Source organism: Pteronotus mesoamericanus, unplaced genomic scaffold (genome assembly GCF_021234165.1).
Source record: "Pteronotus mesoamericanus isolate MK-2021 breed Mesoamerican mustached bat unplaced genomic scaffold, CSHL_Meso_final scaffold_705, whole genome shotgun sequence".
NCBI classification, from domain to species: domain Eukaryota; kingdom Metazoa; phylum Chordata; class Mammalia; order Chiroptera; family Mormoopidae; genus Pteronotus; species Pteronotus mesoamericanus.
In genome coordinates this window covers 13,852,525-13,867,609 of record NW_026555326.1, presented here as the reverse complement: position 1 = coordinate 13,867,609, position 15,085 = coordinate 13,852,525, and the positions used below count along the sequence as shown (strand labels likewise).

The window sequence follows — 15,085 nt, the reverse complement described above, 5'->3', positions numbered from 1 at the left end:
TCTCTCCTCCAAAGCTCAATACTTCATAGTCCTAGAGATTAAGGGGATACACATCAAACTAGCTCCCTTTCCCTTCCCTACACTGTTCTCAACCCCAAGCTTCTGACCCATTGTTCTCTCCCCGATTCTCCCAAGCAAGTTCCAGGTCTCCACCAGGAACACAGGGACAGCAGCAAATGTATCCTCCTCTCCCTCTCACCTGGCCAGTCCGGGAGTGTCCCAGCCGCAGCCCCTGAAGGAGGGATGTGAGTTGGTGGAGGGATACTCCATTGGGAGCCTCCCGTTGTCTCCATGTCCTTTTCATCCTCCCTGGGGCCCAGAGGCTCTGCTGCTGGGCCAAGGAAAGGTTAAACCGGTTGGGCAGCAACCCCCCTTCCCCATCCCCAACAGAAGCTAAACTGGGAAACTTGGTGGTAGGAACAAAGCCGGTGTTTGTTGGGCTTCTCCCCTGCCTGGGAGGCTGTTCTCGGACCACGGCATTCCTGGGTTGGACAGAGTCAGCTCAGCGTGCCTTCTCCCCGCTGCTGCTGCAGCAAAATACACTGCCTCTCCGTAGGCCATGCTCAGGGGACCGCTCGGGCGTCCAGGCGCTCCTGCCCCGCCACAGCTCAAAGCAGAGGCATTAAAAATAAATTCAGCCCTGGTGGATTGAGCATCAACCTGTGAACTGAAAGGTCGAGATTCCCGGTCAGGGCACATGCCTGGGTTGTGGCCAGGTCTCCAGTTAGGGGTGGGCAAGTTCGATGTTCTCCCTCCCTTGCCCTTTCTCTAAAAATAATTAAATGAAATCTTTTAAAAAATAAATAAATTCAGGGTTAGAGCATAGTCCCCATATGCCAAGGTTGCAGGTTTGATCCTTGGTCAGGGCACATAACAAAAAGCAACCAATAAATGTATAAGTGGAATAAACAATCAATGTTTCTCTCTCTCTCTCAAATCAATTAAAAATAAACTCAAGCTTAACAGAGGAAGGACTGGAATCCGGTGTAAGAGGTAGCTTTCCAAGAAGTCAGTGGACCAGTCAGACCAGGGTCTCCCCAGCATGAGAACAACTTCCCCATTCTATCTCGACCCGTGCAGCAGAGCTAATGGTCAAGAAAGGTTTAGGCCCGACACTTCAGGGGAGTATGTGGTGACTGGTGAGAACAGAGGGAAATAAGAGATGTAAGCAAAGGTGCTCAAAAGGGGACAGATATCTCCATAGGAACAGGACCCACAATCCTCACCACCCAGGCGCCTTGGCTCTTGGGCCTGAGTTCCACCACCTGTGTCTACCCAGCTGACAAGAAAATGGACAAGTCAGTGTGGCATTTGTTTTTATTAGAAAACCCATTTGGTAAGTACTTCCCTAACCCAGAGACTGGGTAACCTCCAGGAGTCCCACAGCTTTCATTTTATCTTCTATCCTCTTCTGAGAGGGAGAGCAGGAGATGGGGTGGTGTCACGCATCTGTGAATGCAGCCTCCTGCACCCGAGGGCCCACACCGCAGGCAGCACACCCCAGGGCACCTCGGTGGCACATCAGCGGGCCCTCTAGGCTCAAGGCATTCTTGTTTGTATGGCTTCAAGAGGGAACCAAGGAGGCTCTCATGGACTCCTAGGCCCAGTCCATCACTCTGGTTGAGAGCAGGGCAGGATCCAGGAGAAGGTGGCCCAGGGCTAAGGGAGGCGACTGCATCTGAGAGATACCCTTTGGAGTCTGGAAAGCACCTGGATTTCTTGGGAAGGGAGGGCTGTGAAAACCCCAGGACTCAGTTCTTCTTGGTTTTGGGAGTGTCGTACTTCCTCTTGCTGGAGTACCACAGCAGCAGGGGGATCCCGATGGAGGGGAGGGTCATGACCCCGAAGGCTGCCCAGTCCAGCTGTGGAAGACAACAAAGGCCGTGCTTAGAAATTTGGAGTAGGGCACAGGAGAGGGCCAGGAGGGAGGAGTCCAATGAGAAAGGGGACAGCCCACCTCAATTTTTGACAAAACCTTGACAGGAAGGCTCCTCCCTGACCACCCCTGATAGAGAACGGCTCTCTGAAGAGAAATCTATCTTTCCAACTGTGAAACCTAAGCCTCACCTGACTGAACCCAAACGGGAAGAGCAGCTTTTTTCCTCCCAGACAATATGTGAGGGAGATGGCCAGCCCTTGTCCTGACAGTCAGGCCTCCCGTGACCTACCCCACCTTCACCCCCGGCCCCCTTCCCCACTTCTTTCACCTCAGCCCACTCTCCAGGCTTGTTAGAGAACCTGCCATTCCTGGATTGCACCATGCTTTTTCTCACTCTGAGCTGCTCCCTCTTCCTACAATGTTCATCCTTCCTAGCCTCCTCTTTGACTTACGGCACATCACCTTCTCCAGAAAGCCCTCCCTGACCCTCAGAGACCAGGCTCGCTATTCCTGCTGCATGCTTCTCCAGCACCTTGTCTATGACCTCTGTCACAGCACTTCTTCCCCACTGACTTCTTCTGAGTTGCCTAGGAGCCCCCAAGACCTTAATGGAAGGGATTGTGTCTTGGTCACAATTCCTTCTCAGAGCAAAGCATCGAACTGAGCACATAATTAGGAACTTCATAATTACTGAATGAATGAACGAGTAAATGAATTTCCTCATTCAGTACTTTACACAAATCTTCAAAAAATTTTCTCCTGGGCTAGGCCACAGCAAAGTTCCCACTTCACCTTTCCAACGCTCCACAACTCTTGAATTCAAGCAGATATTCTTTTCAAATCTCCAGATAGACTGGGACTCCGAGATGGGGCTCTACTCAAGACTGAGTAGAGAAAAAAAAGCAGTGTATTGGTTCTGGCAATTATGATCTCATTACCAAAAATCTTTAATCATAGTTAAACCAGGATATTTGATGGCTGTATCAGACACCAAAAAACAGATATGGCAAAAACTAATCAATTAAACAAATCTTCTAAGGAGGCCAAGAGGTCCCAGAACCAAAAGGGTGGTCTCATCCCAGACAACACTGTACAACTTACAAAGTGAGGCGAGAATCTCCTATCAAACTCCCGCTGAGCCAGGATGCCTCCCTGTCCAGGTGCACTGGTAAACCCAATCTGAAAAGCATAAAAGAAGGGCATTAAGGCAAGTCCCACACTTCCTCATCTGAGAAACGGCAGTCCCAACCAACCTACCTCTAAGCATTAGGTTCTTAGAGCCTCAAGAGGAGGAAAAGCTTTTGAACTAGAGAGAATCAGATGATTCTTAATGCATTGTAAAGAGGAGTAAATTAGGAGACTTGAGAAACACATGATGAACATTTCCTAAACAAGGCAGGCCAGGTATACGGCTGAAATCCAAACCAAATCCTTCTTAGTCTCAGACTCTGGAAAGAGTTGCTCACCACCACTGGCCCCCTTGCAGGGCCAAGTATATGACAGACGACTTGCCCTTGGCAGTCATTTCCTTATTCCTCTAGTGGAAATACTCTTCTAAACTCAGAGTGCCATGAGGCTCAAATAAAATGAAAAGGATTCTGAAAAGTAATAAAGCCCTACCCAAATGTACATTACTGAGGGGGAGCTGAGTCTGGTCCACATTCCTTTGTCTTAGAGAGGAGGTGAAGGCTTTGGAGCACACTGCAAACAACTCTGTCTTAAAGTGGCAGCTGAGCCTTTGACTTTGTCTGTTTTAACCCATCAAATACCAGGCAGACCCACAGAGTACTAAAGTTGGTTCCTTTTTTTTTTTTCCAATTACAGTTTACATTCAATATTACTCGTTTTAGGTGTACAGCATGGTGGTGAGACAATCATATACTTTACAGTGCCCACCTGGCACCCGATCTAGTTACAGTCCCTGACCGTGTTCCCTATGCTGTACTTTACATACCCATGTCTGTTTCTAAAGTTGGTTCTGAAAGCAGAAATGACAGAAGATGTGATATAACTAGGATTATAAAAATATGATTCCACATGGTTTATAAAAAAATAAAATTCAGAAAGTGCATCGAATGTTAGAGTATCTTGGATTTCTTGTAGTTCTCTGGTTGACTCTGCTCAAAGTTCCTTCCCGCCCTGACTTCTGCGGCTCAGTGGGCTCGGAGTCATCCTGCAAACTGAAAGGCTGATTCCTGGTCTGGGCACATTCCTAGGTTGCAAGCCAGGTCCCTGGCTGGGGGAGTGAGAGAGGCAACTGATCAATCTCTCTCTCACATCGATATTTCTCTCCCTCTTTTTCTGCTTCCCTTCCCCTCTCTCTGAAAATAAATAAAATCTTAAAAAAAAAAAAAATTCCCTTTCCTACCATGTACTCACTAGGTAGCCTATAGCCCACCTGTATGGTCATGTCAGGGACCTTTATAAACTCATGACCTAAGCTTTAGAAGGCTTGGACAATGTCTTAACCTTGGTATTCCCTAGTCTAGCACATTGCAGGAGCTCAATAAATGTCTGCTGACCTTTGCATCAATCGATCAAAAGATTGGTTACTACTGGGTTTCTATGATATATGGGAAACAGAAATATCTAAGACAAAGTCCCTGGCTTCAAGGAGTTTATATTAAATTGGGAGGTAAGGGTCGGGGAAAGAACTGCACATAAGAAAGAGAATTACTAAAGACAGTAAATAATTAAGTATTCAAAGGGCATACGACATAAGAGCTACAGAAGTTCCGTGGCAGTAGATGAACACTTACTGAAAAAATAAGTAGGAAAGAGCAATGCAAATTGTGAAAGCAGAAGACATAAACAAGGACTTGTATCTCAAAGCTAGGTCTAGAGAAGGCTTCAGAAAATGGAGCAGAGCACTCCAAACGGAGAGCAAAGGCAAGGTGGAAAGAACAGCGCTGAGAGGAGAAGGGAGGACAGGAAGAGCCTGGCCTAACTAGGACGGAGGGTCTTCATGGGTTGAGTGGGACAGAAAGCTGGAGAGGCAGAGAACAGCTGGTCTGTTGGAAGGCATGCAATGAGAGGCAGAAAAGCTTGGCCTTGATGCAAGAAGCAGGAGCATTCTAAGCAAGGGAAAGGCACAGAAACAGTACAGATGGGGAATAATCTGACAGCAACATAGAAGATGAATTGGAAGGGCAAGGACAGCAATAAACTGGGCAGTAAGTAGCACATTCCAGATTATAAGCTAAGAAGGAGGAGTGAAGAGGAAAGGAATGCTATGATAGTCCCCTCCCATCCATTGCAACGGCTTTATTTTGGAACGTTACAATTTGAAACATATTTCCTAAGGAAAATATCCCAAATTCCTGGTCCTTCTTATGTTTCTCAGAATTTAGCGGCTGCTTTGAAAATTTTCTGCAAGAATTTTCAAAGGCAGATCTAAGCGCATCCAGCTAAGAGTTTGGGGAACTCACCACAACAGGCCCATCCTCCTGGGCCAGGTAAGTGATAGTTGCTGAGGTGAAGTTGAAATAACCAGCCTTGAGAGGGCGCAGGACAACTGTATGGGAGACGTTGCTAGCACTGGCCCAAGAATTAAGGAAGGGAAAAAGATGAAGCTAAAGTTGTAACAACCTTTTGACTTGTAAACTAAATGCACCATTCACAAAAAAAAGTTGCCAACACGTGGTAATTCCATACCTTCAATACTCTAAGAATGATAAACACACACTTTTTTGTAAGTCTAAAGTGTGTTACATCACGATGTCTTTTTAGCCAAGTTTTAAGTCTATAATGTACTCAGTATCAAGGTTTTTGAAGTAAACTTTCAAACCAGTATATGTTATGGATGAAAAATTAGTCACTTAATTAAGCTCAAAGAAAATCTTCCATTGACTATAACTGAATGAAATTCTTGAAAATACAAAATAAAAACAAACAAAAAACCACAGAAAGAACATCTAACCTCATCAGACAATCTAAACATACTTTAATTCACAAGGAAAAAAATTCTAATTCAAAACACTCAGGAATGACCCATGGACGTGGACAACAGAGTGGGAACCGACTGTGGGAGCGGAGGGTGGGGGTGGGGTGGGTGGAGGGGGGCAAAGGGGGGAAAACTGACACAACTGTAAGAGATTTATCTGTTTAAAAAAATAAAAATAAAAATGTAAAAAAACCCAACAAAACACTCAGGAAATAATGGTGGATGAGAATAAGAGACTCACTAACTAAAAAGAGTCTTAAAAGGTCACCAGGTCCTTCATGTTACCATCCAACTGAATTTCTTTTAAAAGCACCTTACTCATCTTTACCAGGCCACAAAAATCTATATGTGCACTTTTTAGCCCAAATTTTTGAGGGAAAAATAAGGGTGCACATTACACAAGGGCAATGCCTGAAACACTTTATATCTGTTCTTGTGTTTTGTAATTGTTTGTTCCATAAAATTTTTGTACCATGATATATTCAAAAATAAATGTTAAAATTCCTTCACAATACAAAAAACAAAACAAAACAAAACACCAAAAAACAAGTATCTAAATATAAATAAATAATTGAATTAAAAGTTAAAACAAAAGATTTTTTTCCTGAAAGTTTGGGCCAAAAACATGGGTGCACATGATACACGGGGACACATCATCCATGGCAAAACAGAGTAAGGGGCCACGTCTTCGAAAACAGAGTGTGCTTTAGGGCCTCATGACCTGGCCAGAACCTCAGGTCTACTCTAAATCATACTCCCACAACTGTCACCAGTATCTCTTGCCCCATCTCATCCCAAAGGAGAGAGAAAAACGGCCACGCACACGTGGGCTGTTTGAAATGCCGCTGCTGCTCTGCTGTCAATGCCCCCCGCCCCCCGCCCCAGCCTTCATCCCCCAGCGTCAGCAGGATACGGGGCAATCCGGTCCCATTTGACATTGAGCATTCCAGAGACAATGCCAAAGTCTTCTGGAGGGAAGGAATCATCAGATAATTCCACATCTAATGCAGCACTAGAAAACAGAGGCAATAAAAAGGGTTAGGAAGTCATGGGTACAAAAACGAAAGCAATCAGCAATCAAATCTGCCTGCTTGTCCTAAAAATTCAGAACTACAAGACAGGCATGAGTCACATAGATAGTAACTTAGGTTTGTTGCACTGAAGAATCCAGGTTGAGGATGAGATTCTATGGCTCAAAAGCACCAAAAAACTCAAGTAATTAGGAAGAAATGGGCCCAAACCCATTCTTGACTGAATTTCTCCATGTGTGTGTTGGGGGTGCAGAGAGAGGAACAAGGCACATGTGGAAAGTCTAATTCAAGACAACAAAAATGTGTATAGGTTAATGAAACAAAGGAAGCTGAAACTTTTAGGTAACAAAGGATCATACATTTTATGCTTTCTCATCTTCTTATCCCTGTTTCATAATTCTTGCTTCTTTCCCACTCTAAAATTCTTCCCAACTTGAAAAAGTGGAAGACGGTTTCTTGTAGCTTAGGTAAGAACGTCCTCCTCTTCCAAAATCAGGTCCAGCTGTATATTCATTCACTCATGATATCTGCCGCTGGAGGCCTCCCAAAGACAAACCACCACCAGTCCCTGTTCTCAGCTGGGAAATCTAAGAAGCCTGAAAAGTGCCCAACCTGCAGGTCCAGAGCCTCCTACCTTGAGCCGACATTATAGATGTTGTACTGTAAGGTCAGGTCTCTCCCTTCCACGGCATATCGATTCAGCAGTGATTTGGAGGCCAAAAGCCTGGCTCCTTCCTCTGCTTGAGTGACAGCGAACAGAGCCAACACGAATGCCAGCAACCTCATCTGTGAAGAAAGAAGCAAAGTGATCTCTCATCCCAAGCGTGTAAAATCACCAAAATCTTTCTGGCAGTCCTCCGTGACAAAGTCTATCAAAGCTCTTTGTTCTTATCAAAGGAACAGTCCCTTCCAGAGCAGTCTATAAGCCACCGGACTATTCGCGAGACTCTCTGACCCCGCAAGCCCTCAGAAAATCGGCCTAAGCACCAGCACGTCCGCTGTCCTCTTTCTACCAGGGCCCCAGGGCGCCCTCCAACCGGTAGGGTCTTCTGAGATGACATCACGTGGCTGGAAAAGGGCTTTCCTTGGGGTGCCCGATTTTGGCCCGTTTCAGACCTGCAGCAGCCTCCAGCTTTGCTTTACACAGGAGTCGCCCTCTTCTGCTACCTTCCGGAACGCGGCCCTCTCCTTCACCACCCAGCTCCATTGAGACCCCACCGCGCGCTCGCGGAGTCCTCTCCTACGCCCCTGCATCCCACTCTCCATCCTTTCCCACGGATCCCATTCTCCTCGCCCCCACAGCCCTTTGTGGGTCCCTCCCGGAGCTCAGTCCGCTCTGCCCCCTCCCCCGGACTACACGTCCGCCTGCCGCGCGCCCCCTCCCCTCCCCTGCCCCTGCCACTGCCCGAGCTACCCTCAGCTGCTGGGTGACGTACAGAGATGAGACTCTCCCCTCTGCTGCTCGCACTCCTAAACCCCCTCGACTCACCGTGAATATCCCAAAAGCCTTTCTCCCGTCGGGGCGGGAGAGGGGTTGGTGGGGGGGGGGGCAACAAAACCGGAAGAGAACGTCAGCATCCAAAATACCGGAAATAAGCTCTGGCCAGAAACCTTAGTGTTCCGCCCGATGCCTTCTGGAAGTTGTAGTTCTTGGGACAAGCTTCACCTTTCCTTTTGTAGTGCACGCCGGTCTCGGAGATGCGAGGCACCCAAGACAGGCTTGTCTGTGTGTCCTCCAGGCTTTCATTATTCTGCCCTCTTCAGTGGCTTTTCAAGCTGTCTTGTCCTTACCGTTTGTGACCAGCACCGCATCAGGTGCACACCTAGAGATTTTGATCATGTATCTAGAATATAGAGTATTCTATTGATTTAGGAATTAGAGAAAAGCTATTTCTCTGAGGGTTACCAGTATTCTTTCTATTCCCAGGCAAGACACTTAGTCATCCCCTACAACCGGTAAGTCAGGAAGCCCTGAGCTTTGTTTAGAAGCCCTTTGAGGTGCCAAAAAAGTAAATCCTTTCTCCTCTATTCCCACTACAACCACTTTAGTTCATCCTCATAAATGTATGCTGTTTTTACTGCAGCAGTCTCCCTTAGATCTTTCCCTGCACTTTTCAGACAGTCTTCCGCAAACAGCATTTTGAACAACAGACCCCAGATGCAAAGATTAGACTGTGAGTTTAGGCAGTGGTGGATTCAAGTTCCAGTTCTGTCACTTGCTAATCAGGTAACCTTGAGGCAAGCATTACTTCTATAAAGCCATGCTTCCCAAATATTTACAATGAGATAATTATAATACTCTCAAAATGTTAGAGGATCAGATAATGTATGTAAAACTTTTATCATATTGCCTGGCATATGTATGTGCTCAATAAATACTAACTACCAATGTTACTGTTTCTATATCTCCATTGTAACATTTCCTCATTCAATCTGCACTTATTGAGCACCTAATTTATGCTTGGCACAGTTCTCAGTACTGAGGATACAGTAATGAACAGGATAGATAAGGTTTTTATTTTCTGGGGGCTTACATTCTTATGCAATAATACTTATCACCTGTATTTGTTTTTGGATCTTCCTGCATTCCACACCTCCCAGACTAGAGCTCCTTGAGGACAGGTTGTCTGTTTTCCGTTGCTTAGTGTTACACCTGAGCACGCAGGAGGCACTCCAGGTGTGAAAAATAACTTCTCTATACACAACCACCAATCTGCTCTTTCTTCAGCCCTATGTGTGCGTCTTCCTTGAAATGCCTCTCTTTCCTTATGCAAATCCCACCCATTCCCATCCTATCTGAGCAGCCTTCCTTGGCTTTGCCAGACAAATTGCTCTTTTACAGCACCATAGCTTAGTACGTTTTTTTCCAATTGTTTCTGGCCTGAAAAATCCACCTTAAGAGTGAGGTGCTATTTCTCTAGAGTACAATTACCCAACGGCCCTACAGTCAGGTGCTGCGCACACAGGAGGTGCGCAAGAAACACCTGATGGCAGAAATTTTCATTTGTTTCCAAAGCATTGTTTTCTAAGCAATTTCTCCAGGATTGGAAAAATGTGAAGTGTGGGTGTTCTTGGTTCTCAGATGCAGCTGCACTGAAAAGGAATATGTCTTCAGCACACAGACTAGACCTCCTGTACGATAGCCACTGTGGATTAAGAAGTGTCTTCATCCTTACCATACCCATTTATACGCTGACTCTTCTTCTGCCTCTACCCCATCCATCTGAGGCACTTGCTCATTTATTGATATATGTAGCATTCATTTTTTGAGTGCCTATTATGTGTCAAGCACTGTGAGAGTCACTGTGGGAGATAAAAAGATATGGGGTCTGTCCTCCAGCAGTTTAGAACCTCATGACCCCTCAAAGAACAAACAAAAAACCAAAACGAAGCAAAACTATTCAGTTGCTTCCATTGTCAATGGAATTAAATACAACTCCTTTGTCTGATACTTGTCCCTTCACTGTCATCCCTTCTCCCTTCTGCTTCGGCTGAACAGGCCATTCCCTCTTGTCCACTTGATCATTTTCAGACTTTTGGCCAGTGCAAATTATTGAATTTCAAAAATGTTTATTAACTACGTACTCTCACCAGCCCTATGCTGGTTTCTGGGTAAATAAATATATGTAAGACACAACTCTTGACTTGAAAGAGTTTATAATCTGCCGGGGTTAGGGTTGGGGGAGGGGATATATATGCAGATTATTTTGACACTGTCCTAAGTGATGAAAAAAGTTGGCATGTGATTTCCCAGTCAATGATTTGTCTTCTAATTATCTCAATTATGTCTTTTCGATAAATAAGAGATCTTAATTACAATGTTTTCTTACAAAGCAGTTAGTCCTGACGCTGAAATACTGGCTCTTGGTGCTTTGGGTAGCACATGTGGACTTTGAACATTTGGGAAGGACATAGATACCCGACAGAATATGACACCTAAACCAAAGTGTAAACATTGGTAAACATTTTTTCACTAAAATGACCTATATACAAGTGAATCTGCCCAGCAAAACCCCTGGGAATTAATATAGATTGCTTTTTTCTTTCTTTTTCTTGAACCAGAGAGAACCCAAGAGAATGCTGTGTTAATAGACCATTTCACCCCTGGGACCCTGGCATAGCCCACTGTGGATCAGAAAGTCTCAGACAAGGCATGGAGACACATCATCTCTGTCTACAGCCTCTCTGTTGGAATCTATCCTGACTAGAGAAGAAATATTGAGAGTCAATGACTAAGGGAAATGTTTCTGTTGAAAGACTTCTGAGAGAATACAGCTGCTTTCTGCCATCCTCAGGGGGACTCCAAACAAAGAGACTGAGTAGAACTTTGTGAGACATGCAGGGAACTGTGTGCCAGGAACAGAGGCATACAGAACCAGAGTAAGGCTACCTACGGTACCCACGGTGTGTCATTGGTTTCAAGCCTTGTTTATTTCTTTCTTTTCTAAATCCTTTATTAGTATTTATTTTATGCTGAATTTACTCCTGGGCCATACGCTTTTGTTTCTTCAGTTTCTTCTGGGATATCTTTTTCTTCTGTGCAACTTCCTCTTATGGTTTAGGAACAATCTGGTCTTTTTCAGGAAGGATCATCCCAATGTGGCAGGGAGAGCTATTTATGCCCACAAGCTCTGTAAGTTCTACGCCTGCATTTTAGGAGCTTTGTTCAACTGGATGTGCTCAATAACCAGGGAATCTATATCTAAATCCTTAAATTCAGCATTACTCTCTGCATTTTAAGCATGTGCAGCAAAAATTCAGCACTCATTTTGGGCCACCGACCCTGTGTCCAGCCCCACTGTTTGGCCTGGGTGCACCTACCAACTCCACCATTGTAATGACAGAATAGCACACATTGCTTCTGTAAAGTGACATCCTTCAGATACTTGGTGGTTTTTCAAATAAGCATACCCTCAATGGCCTGGGCAGTTTCACGAGTGTTCTTACAATGAACATGAAGATTTTAACCTCTTGATTTGCATGATTTTGGGGGGGTTTCTGGGTCAGGTGAATAGCAAATCATTTTTCAGAGGTTACCACTGGCCACTTTTGGGAAGAGTCATGACCTGGTTCTTAATATTTAAGACAGAGCCCAAGTTGCCCACTGACCTCTCTTTTGGGATTTGCAACTAGAAGGCAACCAAAATAGCGTGTGGCTAAGCTGAGAAGGAAGTGACCAGCTGTTTTTCGGCTGGTGGCTAGGCAGGAAGCCAGAAACAGAGCCTTGCTGCCAAATCGAGGGGCCTCGGATGGGCATAAGCAAGCTGAAAGGGCACTCTGTAAGGGCAGTGGATTGAATAGGAACCATGCCAATTTTCAAGAATCATCTAGAATCAGAACTATTACAGCAATTTTGCAACAGTCACTTTTCTTTTACATTCATTTTTATTGTGGTAAATATACACAATGTGAAATTTACCATCTTCACCATTTAAGGTGTTCAGTTCAGTGGCATTAAGTATATTCAAATTATTGTGCAACCATCATTACCATCGAACTCTAGAACTTTTTCATCTTTCCACACTGAAACTCCATACCCATTAAAAAATAACTCCCCTTTCTCCTACCCCCAGCCCCTGGCAATCACCATTCTGCTTCCTTTTACTACGAACTCGACTACTCTAGGTACCTCAATAAGTGGAATCATACAATAAATTCATTTTTAATTTACACAAATAATACATTCTTATATTCTCATTGAAAAAATAAAATAACACTGAAAGAGTGGGTATAATGTCAGGATGCAAACTTAGATGTCCAAGAAATGTTAACCTCCTTATGTTTCTATAATTAAACCCCATTTCTGTTCCCAGGCCTTTTTCCATCAAGTAGCAGGAACTTAATCTCTGGTAACGCAGGGACTCCCCAGCCATTTTTTTTTTCCAGAGGTACGTCTAATTTTCTGAAGTGCTCCTGATGTGCCAGAGGCATGAGGGATGGGGATCAGAGACTTCTGGTGCGTGGTCATTGGTACTTTTCCTCTCTGGCATACACTAAGACATCCCCACCCTGTGTGCTATCAGCCTGTGAGTTCACACAAAACACAGCCACACACCGTCCACACACCCCCCCCCGCCCTTCTCCTAAGGCCTCTCAGCTCTTCTCTCACCCTCTCCCTTCCCTCATTCTGCTTTTTCATCTCTCTCTGGAGCCACAGGAATTTGGTTGAGCTCTCCAACACCTTCACCTTTTCCTCGCTACCCAAAGTAATTCCTCAGTTCTGCAAACCAGACTGGGCTTGGGTAAGCCGAACTCTACTTGTAGAGTGCCTCAGACCCAGTACCTGGGCACAGCTTGGTGCTGGCTTCTCTCCAGCCCCAGTACCCATGCTGGTGTGTTGGGAAGCTCTGGCGTGGTCCATTGCATTCTTTGGGAGCAGGGGCAAAACTCCTCTTGCTTTTGGAATCACCAACCTATGGGTTTTTTCTGTCCCCCACCCCCAAATCCAAAACTATGTCAAGTCAGAGGACACGGCAGGGTGACCAGCAAAGTCCCACAGCTCGTCTCAGGAGTTTGTCCCTGGGTGACTAAGATACCCTCTACCTTGTTCTCTCCTCTTTCCTCCTCTCCAATTTGGACAAACAGATCTAGCTGAGACCAGTTTGGTGAATGGATAAATATGATGGAAAACTGAGTCTGACTTCAACAAAAACTTATTGATCAGTCTCCTAAGAGCCAGACACTGTTCCAGGCCTTAGGGCAATAGCAGTGGACAAAACAGACAAAACTCCCTGCCCTTCTTTCTAATGCAGCGCTATCCAATAAAGCTTTCAGTGATAAGGAAATGTTCTATAGCTACCAGCCACATGTAGCTACTAAGCACTTGAAATGTCACTGGTCAGACTGGGGAACTAAATTTTTCATTTTATTTCATTTAAGCAAATTTCAGCTTAAGTTTGAATTGTCATACATGGCTACTATATTGGACAGCACAGTTCTTTTATATTCTGACACATTTCTGGCCTTTGGCTTTAAAATCCAAAAGCCCAGATTTTGATACTCAGAAGGCCTTTTCTCTGCTTTTCTTCTGAAACAACACTTCTCCCCATCACTGGGAGAACTCAGGGTCTGATGCACAGGACACGAGACAGCTGCCAGCAAGTCCTCAGGAAATGCCCAGGTCTTGGCTGACTCCATTGAATGCCTGAGCCCAGGGAAGATACCTTCCTTGTGAGAGATGCTGCTGTGTATACAAAGCACAGGGTCTCCCCTTCTGCCCCTCAGGTTTCCATACTTGTTAATGGGGAAGGAAGCTGAAATCCCCTTTTTGAGGACTCAGAGATCCAACAGTAGGAGGGTGTTCTATTAAGGGTTCTGTGTCCCCCTCAGCCCCTTTACCCTTTTGTCCCTCCCCACCTTCATCTCTAGTAATGAGGAGCTATTTTGGCATAAGAGACCATCATCCTTGTGCTTGGAGAGGCCGTCTTTGTGAGCCAGGAAGTGAGTGGTTTATAGGGTCGCTAGATACCCCACTCTCAAGAAGACATGGATGTGAGGACCCCAGGAAGGAGTCGGAAACAGAGATCTTCCCCACCTCACCACACAGGGTGGCAGCAGGAAGAAGCCAAGCCCAATGGAAGAACAGAAAGTAAGTGGGGAAAAGGGAAGAGTCCTTTTTGAGAACGGACTTGCAAGTGTCTGCTCCAGGCTGAACTGACTCTAGAAGCCCGACTTTGGGAGAAAGTGAATAGATATTCGTTCCACCTTTCAGGCCAGGAGTCTGTGTGTATTAATGACGAGCTTCTCAGGGGGCTTTCTTTCAGATTATGAACTGTGCCCGCCCACTCATCCTTTCAGATACTAGGGCATAACTGGCACTGGAGCTCCTGCTCTGTGCCCTCTCTCAGCCACTGCATCCACCATGCTGTAGTAAGATGAGTTGTTACCACATCTGTCCCCTCACTAGATTATGAGTATCCGGAGGGCAGTGACACACCTCAAGTCTGTTGAGTGGCTACCCTGTAAATACTCACTGAACACAGCGGGAGAGGAAACACATTGCTGCTGACCACTCAAGAATAATGTTTGGCTGGAAATAGAGGAAGGCTGGAAAAGACCAGATTACGAGCTGAGAACATTGCTTAGTATACAGTAGGTACTCAATAACTGCCCCACACACTTTTTTTTTTAAAACTTAAAACCTATAGAAACTTGAAAGACTGGTTCAATTAATATCTTTATACAAAAAGGAGAGATGATTCAGACAGAGCTCAGATTCTTGAGACAGACACT

The 15,085-nt window shown here is 45.2% G+C and overlaps 1 protein-coding gene and 1 pseudogene across 1 annotated transcript; both read right to left on the bottom strand.

The window, feature by feature from the left end:
* Positions 1-1,300: 1,300 nt before the first annotated feature.
* On the bottom strand, positions 1,301-8,396 carry SSR2 (signal sequence receptor subunit 2). Its single transcript, XM_054563337.1, has 6 exons — positions 8,343-8,396; positions 7,488-7,639; positions 6,736-6,834; positions 5,308-5,416; positions 2,981-3,058; positions 1,301-1,862 (listed from the first exon to the last, which is right to left on the bottom strand). The coding sequence occupies exons 2-6, from the start codon at positions 7,637-7,639 to the stop codon at positions 1,752-1,754; spliced, it is 549 nt and encodes a 182-aa protein (XP_054419312.1). The 5' UTR covers positions 8,343-8,396; the 3' UTR covers positions 1,301-1,751.
* A 2,936-nt stretch (positions 8,397-11,332) lies between these two features.
* On the bottom strand, positions 11,333-11,876 carry LOC129062052 (60S ribosomal protein L17-like; annotated as a pseudogene).
* Positions 11,877-15,085: the final 3,209 nt, after the last annotated feature.

Excerpts from the sequence above, each read along its gene's own strand:
- SSR2 (XM_054563337.1), bottom strand. The coding sequence starts at position 7,639 with ATGAGGTTGCTGGCATTCGTGTTGGCTCTGTTCGCTGTCACTCAAGCA. Across the intron at positions 5,417-6,735 it reads AAATGGGACCGGATTGCCCC|TGCTAGCAACGTCTCCCATA; the intron begins GTATCCTGCTGA and ends TTCTTGGGCCAG. Across the intron at positions 3,059-5,307 it reads AGGAGGATGGGCCTGTTGTG|ATTGGGTTTACCAGTGCACC; the intron begins GTGAGTTCCCCA and ends TATGCTTTTCAG.